The sequence below is a fragment of the Coffea arabica genome, chromosome 8e (genome assembly GCF_036785885.1).
Source record: "Coffea arabica cultivar ET-39 chromosome 8e, Coffea Arabica ET-39 HiFi, whole genome shotgun sequence".
In the NCBI taxonomy this organism is placed as follows: Eukaryota; Viridiplantae; Streptophyta; class Magnoliopsida; order Gentianales; family Rubiaceae; genus Coffea; species Coffea arabica.
In genome coordinates, this window is record NC_092324.1 from 4,639,311 (window position 1) to 4,659,319 (window position 20,009).

Genomic DNA, 20,009 nt, shown 5'->3' on the forward strand with positions numbered 1-20,009 from the left:
CCTTCAACAGAGGTAACCAAGAATTTACTGAATGTATGTCTTTTGAAGATGGTTTAAGGTGCTTAAAGGCAAAATTTGATGTAATTAAGTTACAAGTTCAAATGGACACCATGATGCATGAAATTGAGCAAAGGAGGAATATTAATGCTTTTAATTCTTATCATGTGATTTGTGACTTGTGTGGAGATTATCATGCTACTAATACATGTAGACAAGCACAAAATGTGGATTATTATGATGAATTAGAGCATTACAATCCCTGTTTTGATCGATATAGTGCTAATTGGAGCAATTCTCCTACTTATGGTTGGGATAATCAATGTACTTATAGTGAGTCTCCTTATTTTTATGATTACCAATCTGAAAGTGTCCAATATGAATCAAAACCATCTTGGGAGTTGGCAATAGAGAAGTTAGCTAATGCACCTCTGCCTTGGGAATTAGAGAATGAACCATTAGCTAATGATTCTAATGCATTTTGGGAGCTAGCTGCAAAAAATTATTCTAATCAATTTGATTCAGCAATAGAAAAGCTAGCAAATGCAACTTCCGACCGTTTTGATAGGATTGAGGAAAGGTTAGATGAATTAGCTTCTCACTTTGGTAATATACATGAGCAATTGAATGTATTGTGTGAAGTTATTTTTTGTAATAATTTGCAAAATGATCCTAGCATGAACAGTGGAAATGTTGTATGTGAAAATGGATTGCATTTGGATGAAAATGATGAATCTCAATTATATTTCAATGAGCAAATATCCATTTCACATGATAATACCTTTGAAACTAACTTTGAGCCTCAAGAGGTGAGTTTTAATGACTCATTTTTCACCCCTCTTGAGGAGTGCAGTGAAAGTATAGGTTCTAAAGGTATTCCTGCCCAAGATACTCTCATGACATTTCCTTTGGTAAGTTCTCAAGTGGTACATATTCAAGATAATATCTATGAAACACTTGGGATAGGTAAGTCACTTTCATTTGTCACATCATTAGATCATGTGGCTTTGGCTATAAAGTCACCATTTAATGATCCACCACGGCCTAAAATGGTGGATTATTCTTTAACCAAGCCTCCTTGAAAAATGAGGTTCAATAGTCGAGCCAACGACTATAAATAAAAGCGCTTATTGGGAGGCAACCCAATGTTTGTTTAAGTTTATGTTATTTTGGGGTGATTTTATGTTTGAAGTATGTGTTTAAGTTATTTTGTTATTTTTCATTTGTAGGTATTGGAAATTGAAGCAAAAGTGACCAAATGAGGTGAAAAAGGCGAAATTTGATCAAGGAACTCAACCCCTCGATTTGAGTAATTGTTGTTTTTGATCCGTTAAAAGGGGCTAAAATGCATGTTTTTAATGTTTTACATGTGTGCACATTGATAAATTTTACAAACAAATGATTTATGATGCATTTTGAGTGATTGGGGTATTATTTGTAAATTTTCAAAAGTTGAATTTCTGCTAAAATTCGCAGCAGAAAACGCATTTCTCAAGAAAACGCGCCTCTGAGTCGCGTGTTCACAGAATCGCGTTTTCGATTCTGCACCTGCAGAACAGAAAACGCGCCTTCAAAACGCGACTTTAAGTCGCGTTTTGATGGAAGTCGCGTTTTGTTGCCTGGATCAAAGATGAAAACGCGCCATTGAAAACGCGACTTTAAGTCGCGTTTTCTCACAGAACCGCGTTTTCAGTACTGCAACTTTTGGGAAGAAACGCGCCTTCAAAAACGCGAGTTAAAGGCGCGTTTCTACTCACGTTTTCTGAGCATTTTTTTTAAAAAAATGCAGCTTCCTTGATTCTCTTTTTCTTCTTTTCCTCATATATTTTCTTGTCCCTTGAGTTGCTTATTGTGTATTTTTTATAGGTACATCACCAAAACAAGGGCTTGAAGTTGCGGATCGCCGTTTTGATGTCTTGAGCCTTTGTTATCACTTTTGTTTCTCATTTTCCATTTTTAGGTTTATATCACTAATGGTTACCAAATGGAACTCATGAAGCAATGAAGACAAGCGAACAACGTACCTTGAAGCTTCATATTCAATCACATCATAGGGGAGTATTACTTTCTTTATCTTGATTTTCCTTTTTACACATTGAGGACAATGTGTATGTTAAGTGTGGGGGGAGAATTGAGATTATATATATTGTATGTGATTGACTTATTAGTTGCAAATATTGGACTTGTGTTAAAATTCAAAATTTTTCCAAAATCTTGTCCAAAATTGCAAACTTGCCTCAACAATTTTTAAATTTTTTTCGATTTTATCCAAGGGGTAACAAGTTCCATACCATTAGTAGTTCAAATTCCTTCTACATTTGAGATAAATATATGTGGTTTAAGCACTTCTTTTCTCATTTAACTTGGAAATGACTATTATGTGATTATAATTTTTGCATTTGTAGGAAAATATATCTTTAAAGTGGAGAAAATTATGCCTATATATTTTTTTGCATATTTGATGAAATTTCTTCTCTTTATTGGATTTTATAAGTTAAGTGATAAATATGGTCAATAATTGCAATACTCTTCTCATGATTATGCTTTCGAGGGAATGTTATTATCTTTACATTAAAAAAAAAATGAAGAAACAAAAGAAAAAGACAAAAATAGAATAAGATTTGTTCTACTCCAATGATTCTTGTACTTAGTAACCGGGAGTCTTCATCTACAAATGTCGACTTTCGCGTAAAACGGTACTTGAATTAAGAGTATGCAAAGCAACTTGAGTATGTGAAGTGTTGAGTAACCGGTGATCTTCATCTAAAAATGTCGATCCTCGCGTAAAAAGATACTTTCACAACTTAAGTAATATTTAGCTATATTATATAAATAAATCCCTCTTTAAAGATAAATAAGAAGATGATCATGGGTTTAGAAAGCATATTATTGGCCATATGAGTTACTTGCGTATGAAATTGGTTAAGGATGAGAAATTGACTTGAATTTGTTATAATGGTGGTATAATTGGCTCTCCTTTACTCGATATTATGAGTACTTGAACTTAATTGAATAATTGCATAATGGTTATTTACTTTGTTTTGAGGAAATGAAGTTGAAATGCTACATATGTTTATTTTCAAATTTTGGATCATTGTTGGTTTGTATTTCTTATTGCTTGAGGACAAGCAATAGTTCAAGTGTGGGGGAGTTTGATAAGTGACTAATTTACGTAATAATTGTATGATATTTTATATTATTTTTAGTCACTTTAGTTATATTATTGGTAGAATATGAATCATTTTGGCTATAATTGGTGAAAAATGCTTTTAAGTGATTAAATGAGGTTTTTATCACTTTTTACTTGGATTTTGTGTATTTTGACAGTTTTGACACATTTTCGTATTTCGGCTAGAACTTGAGCTACAATGATCGGATTAAGATGATTCTTGAACCAATTTGAAGATAAGAGATAGATCTACAACTTTGGTGAAGACATCTAAATCCAGTTTGAAGGTTTTCCAGGTCAAAATGCCGAATTACAATAGCAAATTTCTACTGGTCGAAACTGGAACAAGGCATGGAGCAGGCAAGGGTATTTCAGTCATATCTCAGCCTACACAGATCCAAATGAGGTGATTCTTGATGCATTAGAAAGATAACTGAAAAGGCTACAACTTTCGTGTTTTAGACATGAGCTGGTTCAGCCTCTAACATCAAGAACAGATTGGTTGAAGTTGGGCCAAAAACAGAGCAAGTGATCCACACTCGGATCCACTATTCATCCGAACCTTCGGTTGTTTCTGGGTTAGTGGATCCGAGCTCGGATCCATACGGATCCGAGGTACTGTAGCAGCTCGGATCACTGTAGCAGCCCAGATTTACTGTAGCAATCCGGCCTGAATTTGGCCGGATTTGTGGCCGGATTCCTGGCCGGATTGTGGTCAGAAAAGGCTGCTCTGTACGCGTAAAACTCAATTTCACCCCCACCAACTCACATGCGTTGCTAGACATGTGAGAAACATTCCCAGCTGTAAAAGGGAGATGTAATCCTCATTTCTTGACCACCTTTCATCATTAAATAGCCAAATGCATTGCAAAGAGGAGAGGGAGGAGAGATTGGAGTTCATAGCAGAAAAAATAGAGAGAGTGAGCTACGGGAGAAGCTTGGAGTCTGCAGAAATGTAGCTCTTTCATCTCCCTAGTGTTAGTTTAGCTTAGTATAGAGTAGGATAGTTCATCCATTCTTGTTATTAGCTAGATGAAGAAGAAGATGGAGGATGAAGAAGGCAAGGAAGAAAGCTCATGTGACAAGGGTTGTATTCCTTCCAAATCTTTATCTTTTGTACTTGATTCCAAGTTTAGTTAATATACAAGTTCTGGATTTTGTGTTCATTATGTGTCTCTAAAGTTTATGCCTTGGGTTTGGTTGAACTTTCTATAATTGTTAGTGTTTATTATTTGGTTATTTGATTGCTATGATTTGAGCAAGTTATTTAGCACTTTGGCTCTTTAAATCATGATTAATCTGGTACCATTGATTGTGATTATCTAAGGTGTTGTTTCTGCAATGAAAATTGAGATTTAACACTAGTTCAAGAAGTGCTAAACATAGGGAGTACACTCACGAAAGTAGAGGTGCACTTATGTGGTTTTTAGTGATTCATTTCATGTAATTTCATTGAAGAAATGAACTTGTAGCTAATTTCATATCCATGAAAATAGGTATGGATTAGTTATGAGTATAGTTGATTCACTACGAAAGTAGGTTTCATATGTTTAAGGAAATTACACCATAACTAGCCTAGATGTAGTATTCAATGATCCAAATATAACACTTGCATGAGTAGTTAGGGATACCACAACCTAAGGAGCTTTTATTTGTTAATTTCTTGTATAAGTGCAGTAGGTTAAATTTCTTATCATTAATTGATAGTCTAAATAATAAAGAAACTTTAGTAATACCGGTAATTGTTCACTCTTCCCTGTGGGATCGACCCGATATATACCCTAAACTACTAGTTGACCTGTATACTTGCAGTGTAATTCGGTATTTTTTAGCTTGCACGTATGTAAAATACCCGCCAAGTTTTTGGCGCCGTTGCCGGGGAAGATTTGGCAATATCGGTGTGAAGAGTAACTTTATTAGTTTAGACATTTTATTAGTTATTGTGTGAATGTTATTTTCTGTCATTTTAGTATTTTTTTTTGTGTGTATACATTTTATCACCTATTCTTCTTACTAATTTTGCTCTTAAGTTGTTTAAAAGCAATTTTAGGTAATGAGGAGGGTAGGTCAATTTGGAGGACAATGCTTGAGAAATGAAAGTTTGGAAATGGATGGTTACCAAGTGCAAAGCTCCTTCAACAGAGGTAACCAAGAATTTACTGAATGTATGTCTTTTGAAGATGGTTTAAGGTGCTTAAAGGCAAAATTTGATGTAATTAAGTTACAAGTTCAAATGGACACCATGATGCATGAAATTGAGCAAAGGAGGAATATTAATGCTTTTAATTCTTATCATGTGATTTGTGACTTGTGTGGAGATTATCATGCTACTAATACATGTAGACAAGTACAAAATGTGGATTATTATGATGAATTAGAGCATTACAATCCCTGTTTTGATCGATATAGTGCTAATTGGAGCAATTCTCCTACTTATGGTTGGGATAATCAATGTACTTATAGTGAGTCTCCTTATTTTTATGATTACCAATCTGAAAGTGTCCAATATGAATCAAAACCATCTTGGGAGTTGGCAATAGAGAAGTTAGCTAATGCACCTCTGCCTTGGGAATTAGAGAATGAACCATTAGCTAATGATTCTAATGCATTTTGGGAGCTAGCTGCAAAAAATTATTCTAATCAATTTGATTCAGCAATAGAAAAGCTAGCAAATGCAACTTCCGACCGTTTTGATAGGATTGAGGAAAGGTTAGATGAATTAGCTTCTCACTTTGGTAATATACATGAGCAATTGAATGTATTGTGTGAAGTTATTTTTTGTAATAATTTGCAAAATGATCCTAGCATGAACAGTGGAAATGTTGTATGTGAAAATGGATTGCATTTGGATGAAAATGATGAATCTCAATTATATTTCAGTGAGCAAATATCCATTTCACATGATAATACCTTTGAAACTAACTTTGAGCCTCAAGAGGTGAGTTTTAATGACTCATTTTTCACCCCTCTTGAGGAGTGCAGTGAAAGTATAGGTTCTAAAGGTATTCCTGCCCAAGATACTCTCATGACATTTCCTTTGGTAAGTTCTCAAGTGGTACATATTCAAGATAATATCTATGAAACACTTGGGATAGGTAAGTCACTTTCATTTGTCACATCATTAGATCATGTGGCTTTGGCTATAAAGTCACCATTTAATGATCCACCACGGCCTAAAATGGTGGATTATTCTTTAACCAAGCCTCCTTGAAAAATGAGGTTCAATAGTCGAGCCAACGACTATAAATAAAAGCGCTTATTGGGAGGCAACCCAATGTTTGTTTAAGTTTATGTTATTTTGGGGTGATTTTATGTTTGAAGTATGTGTTTAAGTTATTTTGTTATTTTTCATTTGTAGGTATTGGAAATTGAAGCAAAAGTGACCAAATGAGGTGAAAAAGGCGAAATTTGATCAAGGAACTCAACCCCTCGATTTGAGTAATTGTTGTTTTTGATCCGTTAAAAGGGGCTAAAATGCATGTTTTTAATGTTTTACATGTGTGCACATTGATAAATTTTACAAACAAATGATTTATGATGCATTTTGAGTGATTGGGGTATTATTTGTAAATTTTCAAAAGTTGAATTTCTGCTAAAATTCGCAGCAGAAAACGCATTTCTCAAGAAAACGCGCCTCTGAGTCGCGTGTTCACAGAATCGCGTTTTCGATTCTGCACCTGCAGAACAGAAAACGCGCCTTCAAAACGCGACTTTAAGTCGCGTTTTGATGGAAGTCGCGTTTTGTTGCCTGGATCAAAGATGAAAACGCGCCATTGAAAACGCGACTTTAAGTCGCGTTTTCTCACAGAACCGCGTTTTCAGTACTGCAACTTTTGGGAAGAAACGCGCCTTCAAAAACGCGAGTTAAAGGCGCGTTTCTACTCACGTTTTCTGAGCATTTTTTTTAAAAAAATGCAGCTTCCTTGATTCTCTTTTTCTTCTTTTCCTCATATATTTTCTTGTCCCTTGAGTTGCTTATTGTGTATTTTTTATAGGTACATCACCAAAACAAGGGCTTGAAGTTGCGGATCGCCGTTTTGATGTCTTGAGCCTTTGTTATCACTTTTGTTTCTCATTTTCCATTTTTAGGTTTATATCACTAATGGTTACCAAATGGAACTCATGAAGCAATGAAGACAAGCGAACAACGTACCTTGAAGCTTCATATTCAATCACATCATAGGGGAGTATTACTTTCTTTATCTTGATTTTCCTTTTTACACATTGAGGACAATGTGTATGTTAAGTGTGGGGGGAGAATTGAGATTATATATATTGTATGTGATTGACTTATTAGTTGCAAATATTGGACTTGTGTTAAAATTCAAAATTTTTCCAAAATCTTGTCCAAAATTGCAAACTTGCCTCAACAATTTTTAAATTTTTTTCGATTTTATCCAAGGGGTAACAAGTTCCATACCATTAGTAGTTCAAATTCCTTCTACATTTGAGATAAATATATGTGGTTTAAGCACTTCTTTTCTCATTTAACTTGGAAATGACTATTATGTGATTATAATTTTTGCATTTGTAGGAAAATATATCTTTAAAGTGGAGAAAATTATGCCTATATATTTTTTTGCATATTTGATGAAATTTCTTCTCTTTATTGGATTTTATAAGTTAAGTGATAAATATGGTCAATAATTGCAATACTCTTCTCATGATTATGCTTTCGAGGGAATGTTATTATCTTTACATTAAAAAAAAAATGAAGAAACAAAAGAAAAAGACAAAAATAGAATAAGATTTGTTCTACTCCAATGATTCTTGTACTTAGTAACCGGGAGTCTTCATCTACAAATGTCGACTTTCGCGTAAAACGGTACTTGAATTAAGAGTATGCAAAGCAACTTGAGTATGTGAAGTGTTGAGTAACCGGTGATCTTCATCTAAAAATGTCGATCCTCGCGTAAAAAGATACTTTCACAACTTAAGTAATATTTAGCTATATTATATAAATAAATCCCTCTTTAAAGATAAATAAGAAGATGATCATGGGTTTAGAAAGCATATTATTGGCCATATGAGTTACTTGCGTATGAAATTGGTTAAGGATGAGAAATTGACTTGAATTTGTTATAATGGTGGTATAATTGGCTCTCCTTTACTCGATATTATGAGTACTTGAACTTAATTGAATAATTGCATAATGGTTATTTACTTTGTTTTGAGGAAATGAAGTTGAAATGCTACATATGTTTATTTTCAAATTTTGGATCATTGTTGGTTTGTATTTCTTATTGCTTGAGGACAAGCAATAGTTCAAGTGTGGGGGAGTTTGATAAGTGACTAATTTACGTAATAATTGTATGATATTTTATATTATTTTTAGTCACTTTAGTTATATTATTGGTAGAATATGAATCATTTTGGCTATAATTGGTGAAAAATGCTTTTAAGTGATTAAATGAGGTTTTTATCACTTTTTACTTGGATTTTGTGTATTTTGACAGTTTTGACACATTTTCGTATTTCGGCTAGAACTTGAGCTACAATGATCGGATTAAGATGATTCTTGAACCAATTTGAAGATAAGAGATAGATCTACAACTTTGGTGAAGACATCTAAATCCAGTTTGAAGGTTTTCCAGGTCAAAATGCCGAATTACAATAGCAAATTTCTACTGGTCGAAACTGGAACAAGGCATGGAGCAGGCAAGGGTATTTCAGTCATATCTCAGCCTACACAGATCCAAATGAGGTGATTCTTGATGCATTAGAAAGATAACTGAAAAGGCTACAACTTTCGTGTTTTAGACATGAGTTGGTTCAGCCTCTAACATCAAGAACAGATTGGTTGAAGTTGGGCCAAAAACAGAGCAAGTGATCCACACTCGGATCCACTATTCATCCGAACCTTCGGTTGTTTCTGGGTTAGTGGATCCGAGCTCGGATCCATACGGATCCGAGGTACTGTAGCAGCTCGGATCACTGTAGCAGCCCAGATTTACTGTAGCAATCCGGCCTGAATTTGGTCGGATTTGTGGCCGGATTCCTGGCCGGATTGTGGTCAGAAAAGGCTGCTCTGTACGCGTAAAACTCAATTTCACCCCCACCAACTCACATGCGTTGCTAGACATGTGAGAAACATTCCCAGCTGTAAAAGGGAGATGTAATCCTCATTTCTTGACCACCTTTCATCATTAAATAGCCAAATGCATTGCAAAGAGGAGAGGGAGGAGAGATTGGAGTTCATTGCAGAAAAAATAGAGAGAGTGAGCTACGGGAGAAGCTTGGAGTCTGCAGAAATGTAGCTCTTTCATCTCCCTAGTGTTAGTTTAGCTTAGTATAGAGTAGGATAGTTCATCCATTCTTGTTATTAGCTAGATGAAGAAGAAGATGGAGGATGAAGAAGGCAAGGAAGAAAGCTCATGTGACAAGGGTTGTATTCCTTCCAAATCTTTATCTTTTGTACTTGATTCCAAGTTTAGTTAATATACGTTGACCTGTATACTTGCAGTGTAATTCGGTATTTTTTAGCTTGCACGTATGTAAAATACCCGTCATGGTGCATATTCAAGGTAATATCTATGAAACACTTGGAATAGGTAAGTCACTTCCATCCCTTATATCATTAGAATATGTGGATTTTGCTATCGAGCCACTATTTATTGATCCACCACGACCTATAATGATGGATTATTCGTTAACCAAGCCTCCTTAAAAAAAAAGAGGTAATACAGTCAAGCTAATGACTATAAAGAAGCGCTAGTTGGGAGGCAACCCAATGATTTCTTATTTTTAGTAAGTTTTAGTTGTTTAATTAGTATTTTTGGATGTTTTGTAGGTAGCAATGCCAAGAAGTCATGCTAATTATTTGAAGTGCAAAAGAGCTTATGAGGAGTGGAGAGCTTAACCTTCATTTTTGAGTTTACAATGTTTAATTTCATGTTATGAGCTTAAGTTAGTCATTTGCATGAAGTTGAAGTGAATTCAAGTGTTTAAATGTGTTCATGACCTATTTGCACTCTTTTGACCATTTGAGCACCACCATGTGCATTGGAAGTGTCAAGAGAAACTATTTGATCCAAGAACCTCAACTTTCAATTTGCATTCTACATGTTTTTTATTTGTTTTGAGGTGTTGAGATTCATGTTTAAGTCACTTTCCATGTGTGTGAAGTGTTGAATTGTTCAAAATTTCATTGTAGAGCACGAATTGGAGAGTGTATTTCAATTTGGGGCCAAACTGAAAATTGCAGAAACTTCTGCAAGAAATGCAGAATCAATGGATCCGAGCTCGGATCCGCTTCTGCAATCAGAAATTTTTTTGTAGCACAATTCGGCCATAAATCCGGCCAATTTTAGGCCGGATTCACGGCCGGATTAACAGGGAAGAACAAAAAAAAAATTTTTGCTCACTGGCCAGAATCCAGCTGATAATTTGGCCGAATGTCCGGCCAAAAAGTGGCCGGATTCTGGCAGCTCGACAGCTTCAAGAGCGGATTCCTCATTTTTCCTCTTCCTTTCTCCTTCAACCTTCACACACACTCACACCTAAAACACACATACTCACCAAAATTCCTCTTTTCACCCTCCAATCTTCAAACTAACTTCACCAAAACACTTCCCTTTACCTCTAGAGATGATTTCATAGTTTAAATTTCAACAAAAACAAGCTTTAATTCGGATTTAAGCTTGACAAGAACAAGGGTTTCAAATTTTCGAACTCTCCATTTGAGGCCGAATTGGAGTAAGATTTTTTGGGGTTTCTTCACCATTTGCATCCATAATCATCAAACAACTAGTTTGAGGTAACAAATCTTCACCAAATATTGTCATTTGAATTTTGCCATTTTTCACTTTTTTTCTAATTTTTGGGCAATTTTGAATTTCTCTATTTTATGACGTTTGGTGCTTTCCATTGTGCTTATTGAGATAATTGATGATTATTGGTAATGTTTAATTCATGGGTTTGTGATTATTTGTGATTATTCATGAGTTTGTGATTATTTGGTGAATTTAGCTAATTTTGAGGATTAAAGTGACTAATTAATTATTAGCTAATTTCTTGAGCTAATTGGATTGAAGAAAATTGTATGAGATTAATGGATTGCTCTCGGATATTTACATGCTAATTTTAGGTTTAATTTGCTTATCTCTTGATTTTTGGCATGTTTATTCTAGAATTTGTGGTGAAAAGTGAATTAATGACTGTTTAAAGCCTAAAACTTATGGTTAAGGTGCTATTTAGCATTTAATTATGCTTATTTAGGTCATTAAGATGGAAGTGAGTTGTGTATGTGCTTAATTGCTTCCTTTAATTATTTAGACATTATATACTTAAATGTTTTATTTCATGACCGAATAGCAAGTGGTAGATATTTTTACCAAGGCATTGAAGGCTGAGATATTTATGAAGTTGAAGAAGATGTTGGCATGTTCAAATTCGAGGCATTTGATTCAAGGGAGGCAACGTAGAAAATTAAATGAAACTAGGGGAATTAATTTGTTAAGTTAGTGGGCACCTGTCATCATGTAATTGGTTAGTTTTGTTTAACTGGTTAGTAATAGCAGTAGCAGTAATAGAGTTGTAGACGCATGAGGGCTAGAGAAGTCAGTAGCGTCGGGTTTCTTTAGAATAGATATAGCCTCTCTGCATGTTTCTTGTGAGAAAAGTTGTGTAGGCGCAGTCCTTTGACTAATAAAAGAAATTGTTCCTCTGCCTCTTAATCGATCTCTTGTAAATTTTTCATATTGATTCGGGTCCATCGCTTCCGCGCCACCACCACCTCATCCACCCCCACCGCCTCATGGAAGATAACCTATCTCGTAAAAGTGTCACTTGGATAGTGCTTGTAGTCATTTTTGTTAACATGTCTTGCCTTCTTCTTTATCATTATCCGTATAACAATTATCAAATCTTGGTGGCCACGCCTGATCACGACTCTAAACATTCTTCTCCACCTCAAGCTTTCAGTTTCAGAAAAGCAAACATTATGATTCCCTCTCCATCATCCCATCATGACGAATCTAATACAGAAGGAGATTTGTCTTTCCCATCCTTTAAACATAAACAAGGCCCGAGGCAAGGATATAATATACCTTCTTCAGCTGATTCTGTCCCTGAAAACCCGTCTTCTCCAGCTGGCTCAGTACCAAGAAACCAACCATCTTTGGTAAGTTTATTTGGATTATAGCAGAATTTCGCCTTCACCTCAATGTGTTGGTTTGCTGCATTTCATTGTGCCTAGAGCCTTTTTCCTAAAAATATTTTTATCAACATGCTGAATGCATAACATGTTCCTAAAGTCAAATTGCTTAAATTTGGTCACATATCAAAGTCATATCCATGCTTGTGCTGGTCAAATAAATATATAGAAAAGGGTAAAATATACTTTTACCTCATTGTGATTTAATGATTTTTCATATAATCTCGGTAGTTTCAAAAGTGATACATAACCCCCCTCATAGTTTTGGACTAAAGTGTCAAAATCACGGAATTTACATTCTATAACAGAGTCAACTAAAATGTCCAAAGTATCCTTTTATGAAGTTGGAAATTTTAAATTAACCTCAGGGGGGTTATACATATATTTTAAAAATCATAAGGAGGTTATGTGGTAAAACACTAAATCACAAGGGGTTATGTAGTAAAATATAAATTCATAAAGGGTTACAGTGTCATGCATATTAAGTTTTTATATTTTAGTTACTTTAGCTATTTTACTTTGTAAACATGGATATTTTCGACATTTTCTTGAGTTTCGTTATAAAGGATCATTTTTGTCATTTTGATACTTTAATTCAAAATATGAGGTGGTTATATATAACTTTTGAAATTAGGGGGAGGTTATATGAAAAATTGCTAAATCACATATGAGTAAATTATATTTTACCCATAAAAAAGGTTATCTTGGGAAAAATAAAAGAAAAAAGGTTATCTTGAATTCGAACCTCTCACTTACCCTCTTTGCCTCCGTGTCACCCAACCCATTCCTATCCCCAACTTGTTCCTTCCATACAGCACTTTTACATGCCACTTTTTTTCCTAGTTTTCTTCAAGTATGCATGCCCAGTAATTTTTTTTCTCGAGTAAGTAGGCTCAAATCTTGTAACGAAATATTATTAAAACGTTATCGACTTTTGTTATTTTGAGACATAGAGTTTCTGTTTGACTTTGAGATTTTAGCAAACTTTGGACGAGGATATATATATGTATATCAAGAGAGGAATAGGACTTCAAATAGCAGGGTATTCATCATTTTACACTTCTGTTTGTAAAACTTTGGTGTGTATAAGAACAAAGTGGCCTTTTTACATGCACTGCCATCTGATCTGCAATCAAAATAATAATAATAAAGCTTCTTAATAGATATTTTTCATTTGATCTAAAGAATATTGTAGACAACCATCTGATCTGCAATCAAAATAATAATAATAAAGCTTCTTAATAGATATTTTTCATTTGATCTAAAGAATATTGTAGACAATGGAATTTTAATTAAATTCTAAAAATTACCATTGGTCTATTAAAATATTTTTGTCCAATCGGATATTGCCATATGTCATGTACACTTGGAAAATTTGGTTATTAAGCAGCCAATTATATTTTGCCACGTGTCAAGGTGAGGTGTTCCAAATCAATTCAAATTGCAGGGGTATCTCCACCAACCAAATCATATCATATCATGTATTTATTGGATAAATATCTAAATATTTATTTCTTATTAAAGGGATAATATTTAGAATTGTTTAATCCAAGTATATCTCTTATATACTGCAATGGCCTGGCCAGTAAAATGGCGCCACGTCACGTGTCCCCACGAGTTTGGCCAATCGAGAAATTACTTATCTCTTTATTAATAAATATAAAATAAAGAGATAATATTTGGCTAGCACAGTCCTAATATGATTGCACGTCTTGCAAGACAAGTAAAGTGGTACACAGGTCTTCAACCTCTACCCCTTGCTACAGTTATAAATAGAGGTCTCTCAACCAAATCAAGGACACAAAAAAAAAACAAATACACAGAGGGACTTCAAAGAGCATCATATACGCTCAAAGCATTGAAACTCCAAGTTACAAAGGTTCGGCTCTTCAAGCTCTCCAAGTCTCCCAAATATCAAGACTTGAGTCTTCAAATATCTTCTAAAGTTCTTCAAATCTTCTATATCAAGATTTGAAGGAATCGGTGGTGGATCCAAGAACAAGCTGCGAAGCCCTTGGATTGGCGTTCGAGGAGAAGAATCGAGGGAAACTCTCCACAAGTTCGAGAAAACTTCCAGAGATTGTACCTACATATTTTTCTAAATTTATATATTACATATTTGTCGTGTATCTCTTTTTCTTGTCGTTTTGCAGACTTGAAATTTTTATCGCGTACAAATTTTTGGCACGCCCGGTGGGACCTCTCTGCCTTCCATCTCTTCTCCTCGAATATTCAACTACGTCTATCACCAATGGCACCAAAGAGCAACAAAATCGTGATTGCACGTTCCAAGGCTACTGATGCTAAGCCTGTTCAGGAAGCTGCACACGTTGCCACCAATACCCACGTTATTGGCCCCGTGACAAGGAGTATGACGAGAGCCTCCACCCAAAGTAGCATGGAACCCTCGGCGCCAACTCCCGTCTTCGGGTCAACATCACAAATGAGCTATTCCTCCACGATGGGGGTCCAAGACGTTTTCACCTCGATTGAGAAGGCTCTTGCCATGCTTGAACTTGGATCCGAATCCAAGTTCTCTAAGGATGACGATGATTCATCAAGCACTGGATCAGCCTCTTCACATGAAACTCTTCATTCAAGATTTTCTATTGAAGATTCTGCTGTTTCTTCTACTGCAATGCCTGCTATGATGACAAATGCTTTAAGTCTTGAAGAACAAGTTTCGAACATGTCCAAGATGATGGAAACCATGATGAAACACATCAAGGACCAAGATGCTCTCATTGCTCAACTGCTCACCCAAAAAGATCGCGCTCCTGAAGGAAGCCATGCGAATCAAGAGCGTGAAATTCCCTCGTCTAAAGGCAAAGACAAGGTGAAGGAAGTATATGTGACCGCCGATGGAACTATCCCCGTGGAACAACTGAAAGAACTTGTTGAAGGCGTGATCAAAGATAAAAAGGAGGGTGGTTCAAAGTCAAGCTTTACCTACTGCAAGCCTTACACTGCTAGAATCGACAATCTCGCAATGCCTGCTGGATATCAACCGCCTAAATTTCAACAGTTCGATGGGAAGGGTAGTCCAAAACAACATGTGGCCCATTTTGTCGAAACTTGCAACAATGCTGGAACCTATGGCGACCTTCTAGTCAAACAGTTCGTCCGATCCTTGAAGGGCAACGCGTTTGATTGGTACACTAATCTCACGCCGGGGTCCATCGACAGTTGGGGACAGCTGGAGCAGGAATTCTTGAATCGCTTCTACAGCACTAGAAGGACCGTTAGTATGCTGGAATTGACTAACACTCGTCAATGGAAGGATGAACCTGTGGTCAACTATATTGATAGATGGAGAAGTCTGAATCTCAACTGCAAGGATAGACTGTCTGAGCCCTCTGCCATAGAGATGTGCATCCGAGGAATGCATTGGAGCCTGAGCTATATTCTACAAGGTATACGCCCAAATACATTTGAAGAATTAGCTACTCGCGCTCATGATATGGATTAAGCATCACGGCCAATGCAACTGATGGGCTTCCTATTCAAGCTCCGCGAGTGCAGCCGCCTCGTCAAAGCAATGAAAGGCAAGAAAATAAAAAAGGGGGCAAGCCTTCTTCAAAATTCAGTAATAAGGAGTCCATGGCAATAAATACAGCTCCCATGAAAATTGCTACCAAAGTGAGCCGAAAGGTCACGAGAAGTTGGATCCATCTCAAAATAGGTCAATAAGAAGACCCACGTTAAAAGAGATGCAAGAAAAAGAATACCCTTTCCTTGAGTCCGACTTACAAGGAATGTTTGATGATCTTTTCAAGGAGAAACTCCTTGAACTTCCCGACATGAAGCGACCGGAGGAAGCCGGTCAAGTCAATGATCCGAATTATTGCTGTTATCACCGCTTGATTGGTTACCCTCTCACTAAATGCTTTGTCTTTAAGGACAAAATTATGGAATTAGCCCGCCAATGAAAAATCCTTCTTGAGGAGGATAAAGCATCGGCAAACCAAACAACAATAATGTTTGGATCTGTGTGTTGCCCGATAGAAGTTCTACCCACATCAAGCAGTGCTCTGTCTGTACAAACGGAGTTTGAAAAATCGTCAATTGAAAATGTTATTGAAGATGACAACGAAGGATGGACTTTAGTCACTCGAAAGAGGACTTGCAAGCCAAAAATAAAGAAGTACATCTTTTCGAAAAGCATTCATTCGACAAAGCCGAAAGTGACGATGAAACGACGAAATGCGACAAAGAAACAAAAGGGAGTCGCCACAACACTAATTTCGTCAGATTTTCAGCTTCTTCAAGAGGTTCGACAGCCCGTGACATTGAGAGAATTTATACCCAAGGGGTATTTAAGTGACGATACTGATAATTCCACTTCTTCTAATGTCGTCAAAGCTGAAAATCCTCAAGACACACAAATTGGCACTGAATTTGAGAAAAAACTCAAAGTCGATGATAAACCACCGGTGAATTGTGCGACGACCATCATTTTTGATGATGACGATTTAACTATTGAGTTCAAGACCCACAATCGACCTTTGTTTGTTAGTGCATATGTTCGAGAACAAAAGATGAATCGGATACTCATTGATGGGGGATCTGCCGTCAATATCATGTCCGTACGTGCTATGAAAGAGTTAGGAATCTCAAGTGATGAACTCTCCCAGAGCCGCCTCATGATCCAAGGATTTAACCAAGGGGGGCAAAGAGCAATTGGTCTCATAAGGCTTGAATTGCTCATTGGTGAGCTGTCTTCAAGTGCGTTATTTCATATTATTGAAGCCAAAACCTCTTATAACATGCTCTTGGGAAGGCCCTGGATTCACGAGAATGAAATTATACCATCTACTCTGCATCAATGTTTCAAGTATTGTCGAGACGGTATTGTTAAGAAAGTCACTGCCGACGACAAACCGTTCACGGAAGCCGAAACTCACTTTGCCGACGCCAAATTTTATCTTCACAAAGAAGCAAAAAGAAAGGAATCGGTGAGGGAAGAAAGTCAAGATTCCAAAGTACCCATTTTGCGGTATACTCCAAAATCAAAGAGAGAAGAAGGTCAGTCTTCTTTTATCAGAAATGACACATTAAATGTTCCGCTCACCAAGATAGAGCCTGTCAAAATTGAGAAGGTGAGCTTGCAAGGGTTTGTCCGTCCCAAAGAAGAATCGGCAGTGGAACATTACTCGCTACCAACTAATCGGACTCAAGAAGGTTTTGATCCAAACGCCTATAGATTTCTTGCTAAGGCGGGTTATAACCCAAATGAGAAGAATACATTGGGCAAACTCCCTCCTGAAGTGACTGACGAGAAGACTCACGGATTGACACCTACGCAGAAAATATTGAAAGAAAAGGGTTATAATGTTGAAAGTTCATCGATGGGTCTTGGTTATCAACCGCCCTCTCCTGTTCGTATAATGATCAAAAGAGCGAGTTGTAACTATGTGAACGAAGAAATGGAGGTCACAAGCCGAAGGAGATCTGTGTTCGATAGGTTGGGAAATAAGCCAAAGCGTATTTCTGTGTTTGACAGACTGGGCCCGCAGCCGAAAAATTTGAAGTCGCCTGTCTATGAAAGATTAGGCAGTAAAAAGCAAGAGTACCAGATTGCCAAGGAAGAAAGTATTACTCCAATAAAGAAGAACGGACCAAGAAAGCGAGTCTCCAATTTCTTCATGCACTATGGAGACTTATTCAATGTAAGAATTGAAACCATTTTTGAGGAACCGGGTCAAGAAAGTTTGGCTTCCTGTCACCATATTACGATCAGTAATCCCGAAAAAGAAGAAGAAGATGCAGACGACGCTCCCCCTGAACTTGAGCAAGGGGTAAAAAATACGGTCGATGAGCTAAAAGAGATTAACCTTGGCACAAGCGACGATTCTCGCCCAATTTACATAAGCTCTTGTATGACTCCTGAAGAAGAAAAAAAGTATGTTGATTTGCTGCTCGAGTTCAGGGACGTCTTTGCTTGGAATTACTCAGAAATGCCTGGTTTGGATCCAAGGGTCGCCGTTCATAATTTGTCCGTCAAGCGGGGAACAAAACCTGTCAAGCAAACGCAAAGGCGCTTTCGGCCCGAATTGATTCCCCTGATAGAAAATGAGATAAATCGATTGATTGAAGCTGGATTTATACGAGAAGTAAAATATCCAACATGGATTTCAAGCATCGTCCCTGAAAGGAAAAAGAATGGGCAAATTCGAGTTTGTGTTGACTTTCGAGATTTAAACGAGGCTTGCCCCAAAGATGATTTTCCTCTCCCCATCACAGAATTGACGGTAGATGCTACAACCGGACATGAAGCACTATCTTTTCTCGATGGATCGTCTGGCTACAATCAAATACGCATGGCGCCCGAGGATGAGGAGCTAACTGCCTTCCGCACCCCAAGGGAATTTATTGCTATAAAGTAATGCCGTTTGGCTTGAAAAATGCTGGAGCAACATATCAAAGGGCAATGCAAAGAATTTTTGACGATATGCTCCATAAAAATGTGGAGTGCTATGTCGATGATCTTGTGGTGAAATCAAAGAAGCGGGAAGATCATATTCAAGACCTTCGAAAAGTTTTTCAACGCCTTCGGAGATACCAACTGAAGATGAATCCTTTGAAGTGTGCGTTCGGAGTCACTTCTGGCAAGTTTCTCGGTTTCATCGTTCATCAGCGAGGAATAGAAGTCGATCGATCTAAAATTGATGCCATCGTGAACATGCCTGAACCGCGAAATATTCATGAATTGAAGAGTCTTCAAGGGAAGTTGGCTTATATCCGCAGGTTTATCTCTAATTTGGCCGGGCGATGCCAACCCTTTAGTCGACTGATGAAAAAAGGGGTACCTTTCGAGTGGGATGAATCGTGTAGGAATGCTTTTACAAGCATCAAAGCATATCTCATGAATCCCCCAGTGCTGGCTGCGCCCATTCCAGGGAAACCGTTGATTCTCTATATCTCCGCTCAAGAACGGTCGGTTGGGGCCTTACTTGCTCAAGAAAATGATGAAGGTAAGGAGAATGCACTGTATTACTTGAGCCGGATGATGACGTTTAATGAGTTGAACTACTCGCCCATCGAGAAGTTGTGTTTGGCACTTATATTTGTCATTCAGAAGTTGAAACATTACTTTCAAGCACACACTATTCGACTCATATCTAAGTCTAATCCCATTAAATATGTCATGGCAAAACCTGTACTGTCTGATCGACTCGCGAGATGGTACCTCCAGTTTCAACAGTTTGAAATTATTTACGTACCTGCGAAAGCTGTCAAAGGACAAATATTGGCAGACTTTTTAGCCGATCATCCACTACCTGCCGAGTGGGAGTTGACTGATGAACTTCCCGATGAAGAAATGTTTATGGTCGATTCGTCGTGGTCAATGTATTTCGATGGAGCTGCCCACCGTGATGGAGCTGGTGCGGGAGTTGTCTTTTATACTCCTGAAACAGATATATTGTCATACTCTTTCACTTTAACACGCCGGTGTTCCAACAATGTGGCTGAATATCAGGCGTTGATTCTCGATCTCGAAACGGCTGTAGACATGAAACAGTTGCATCTTAGAGTCTACGGTGATTCAAAATTGGTGGTAAATCAACTTCTTGGTGTTTATGATGTCAAGAAACCCGAATTGATCTCATATTATAAGTATGCAAGACAACTCATGGGATATTTAGGTAATGTCACTATAGAACATATCCCAAGAAATTTCAACCAACA

At 37.0% G+C, this 20,009-nt stretch overlaps 1 protein-coding gene across 1 annotated transcript; it reads left to right on the top strand.

Moving 5' to 3' along the window:
• The first annotated feature begins 16,297 nt into the window (after nt 1–16,297).
• On the top strand, nt 16,298–18,706 carry LOC113704420 (uncharacterized). The gene has a single exon (XM_027226324.2). The coding sequence runs from the start codon at nt 16,298–16,300 to the stop codon at nt 18,704–18,706; it is 2,409 nt and encodes an 802-aa protein (XP_027082125.2).
• The last annotated feature ends 1,303 nt before the right edge of the window (nt 18,707–20,009 follow it).

What these genes read in the sequence shown, in the direction of transcription:
- LOC113704420 (XM_027226324.2), top strand. Translation starts at nt 16,298, where the DNA reads ATGTTTGGATCTGTGTGTTGCCCGATAGAAGTTCTACCCACATCAAGC.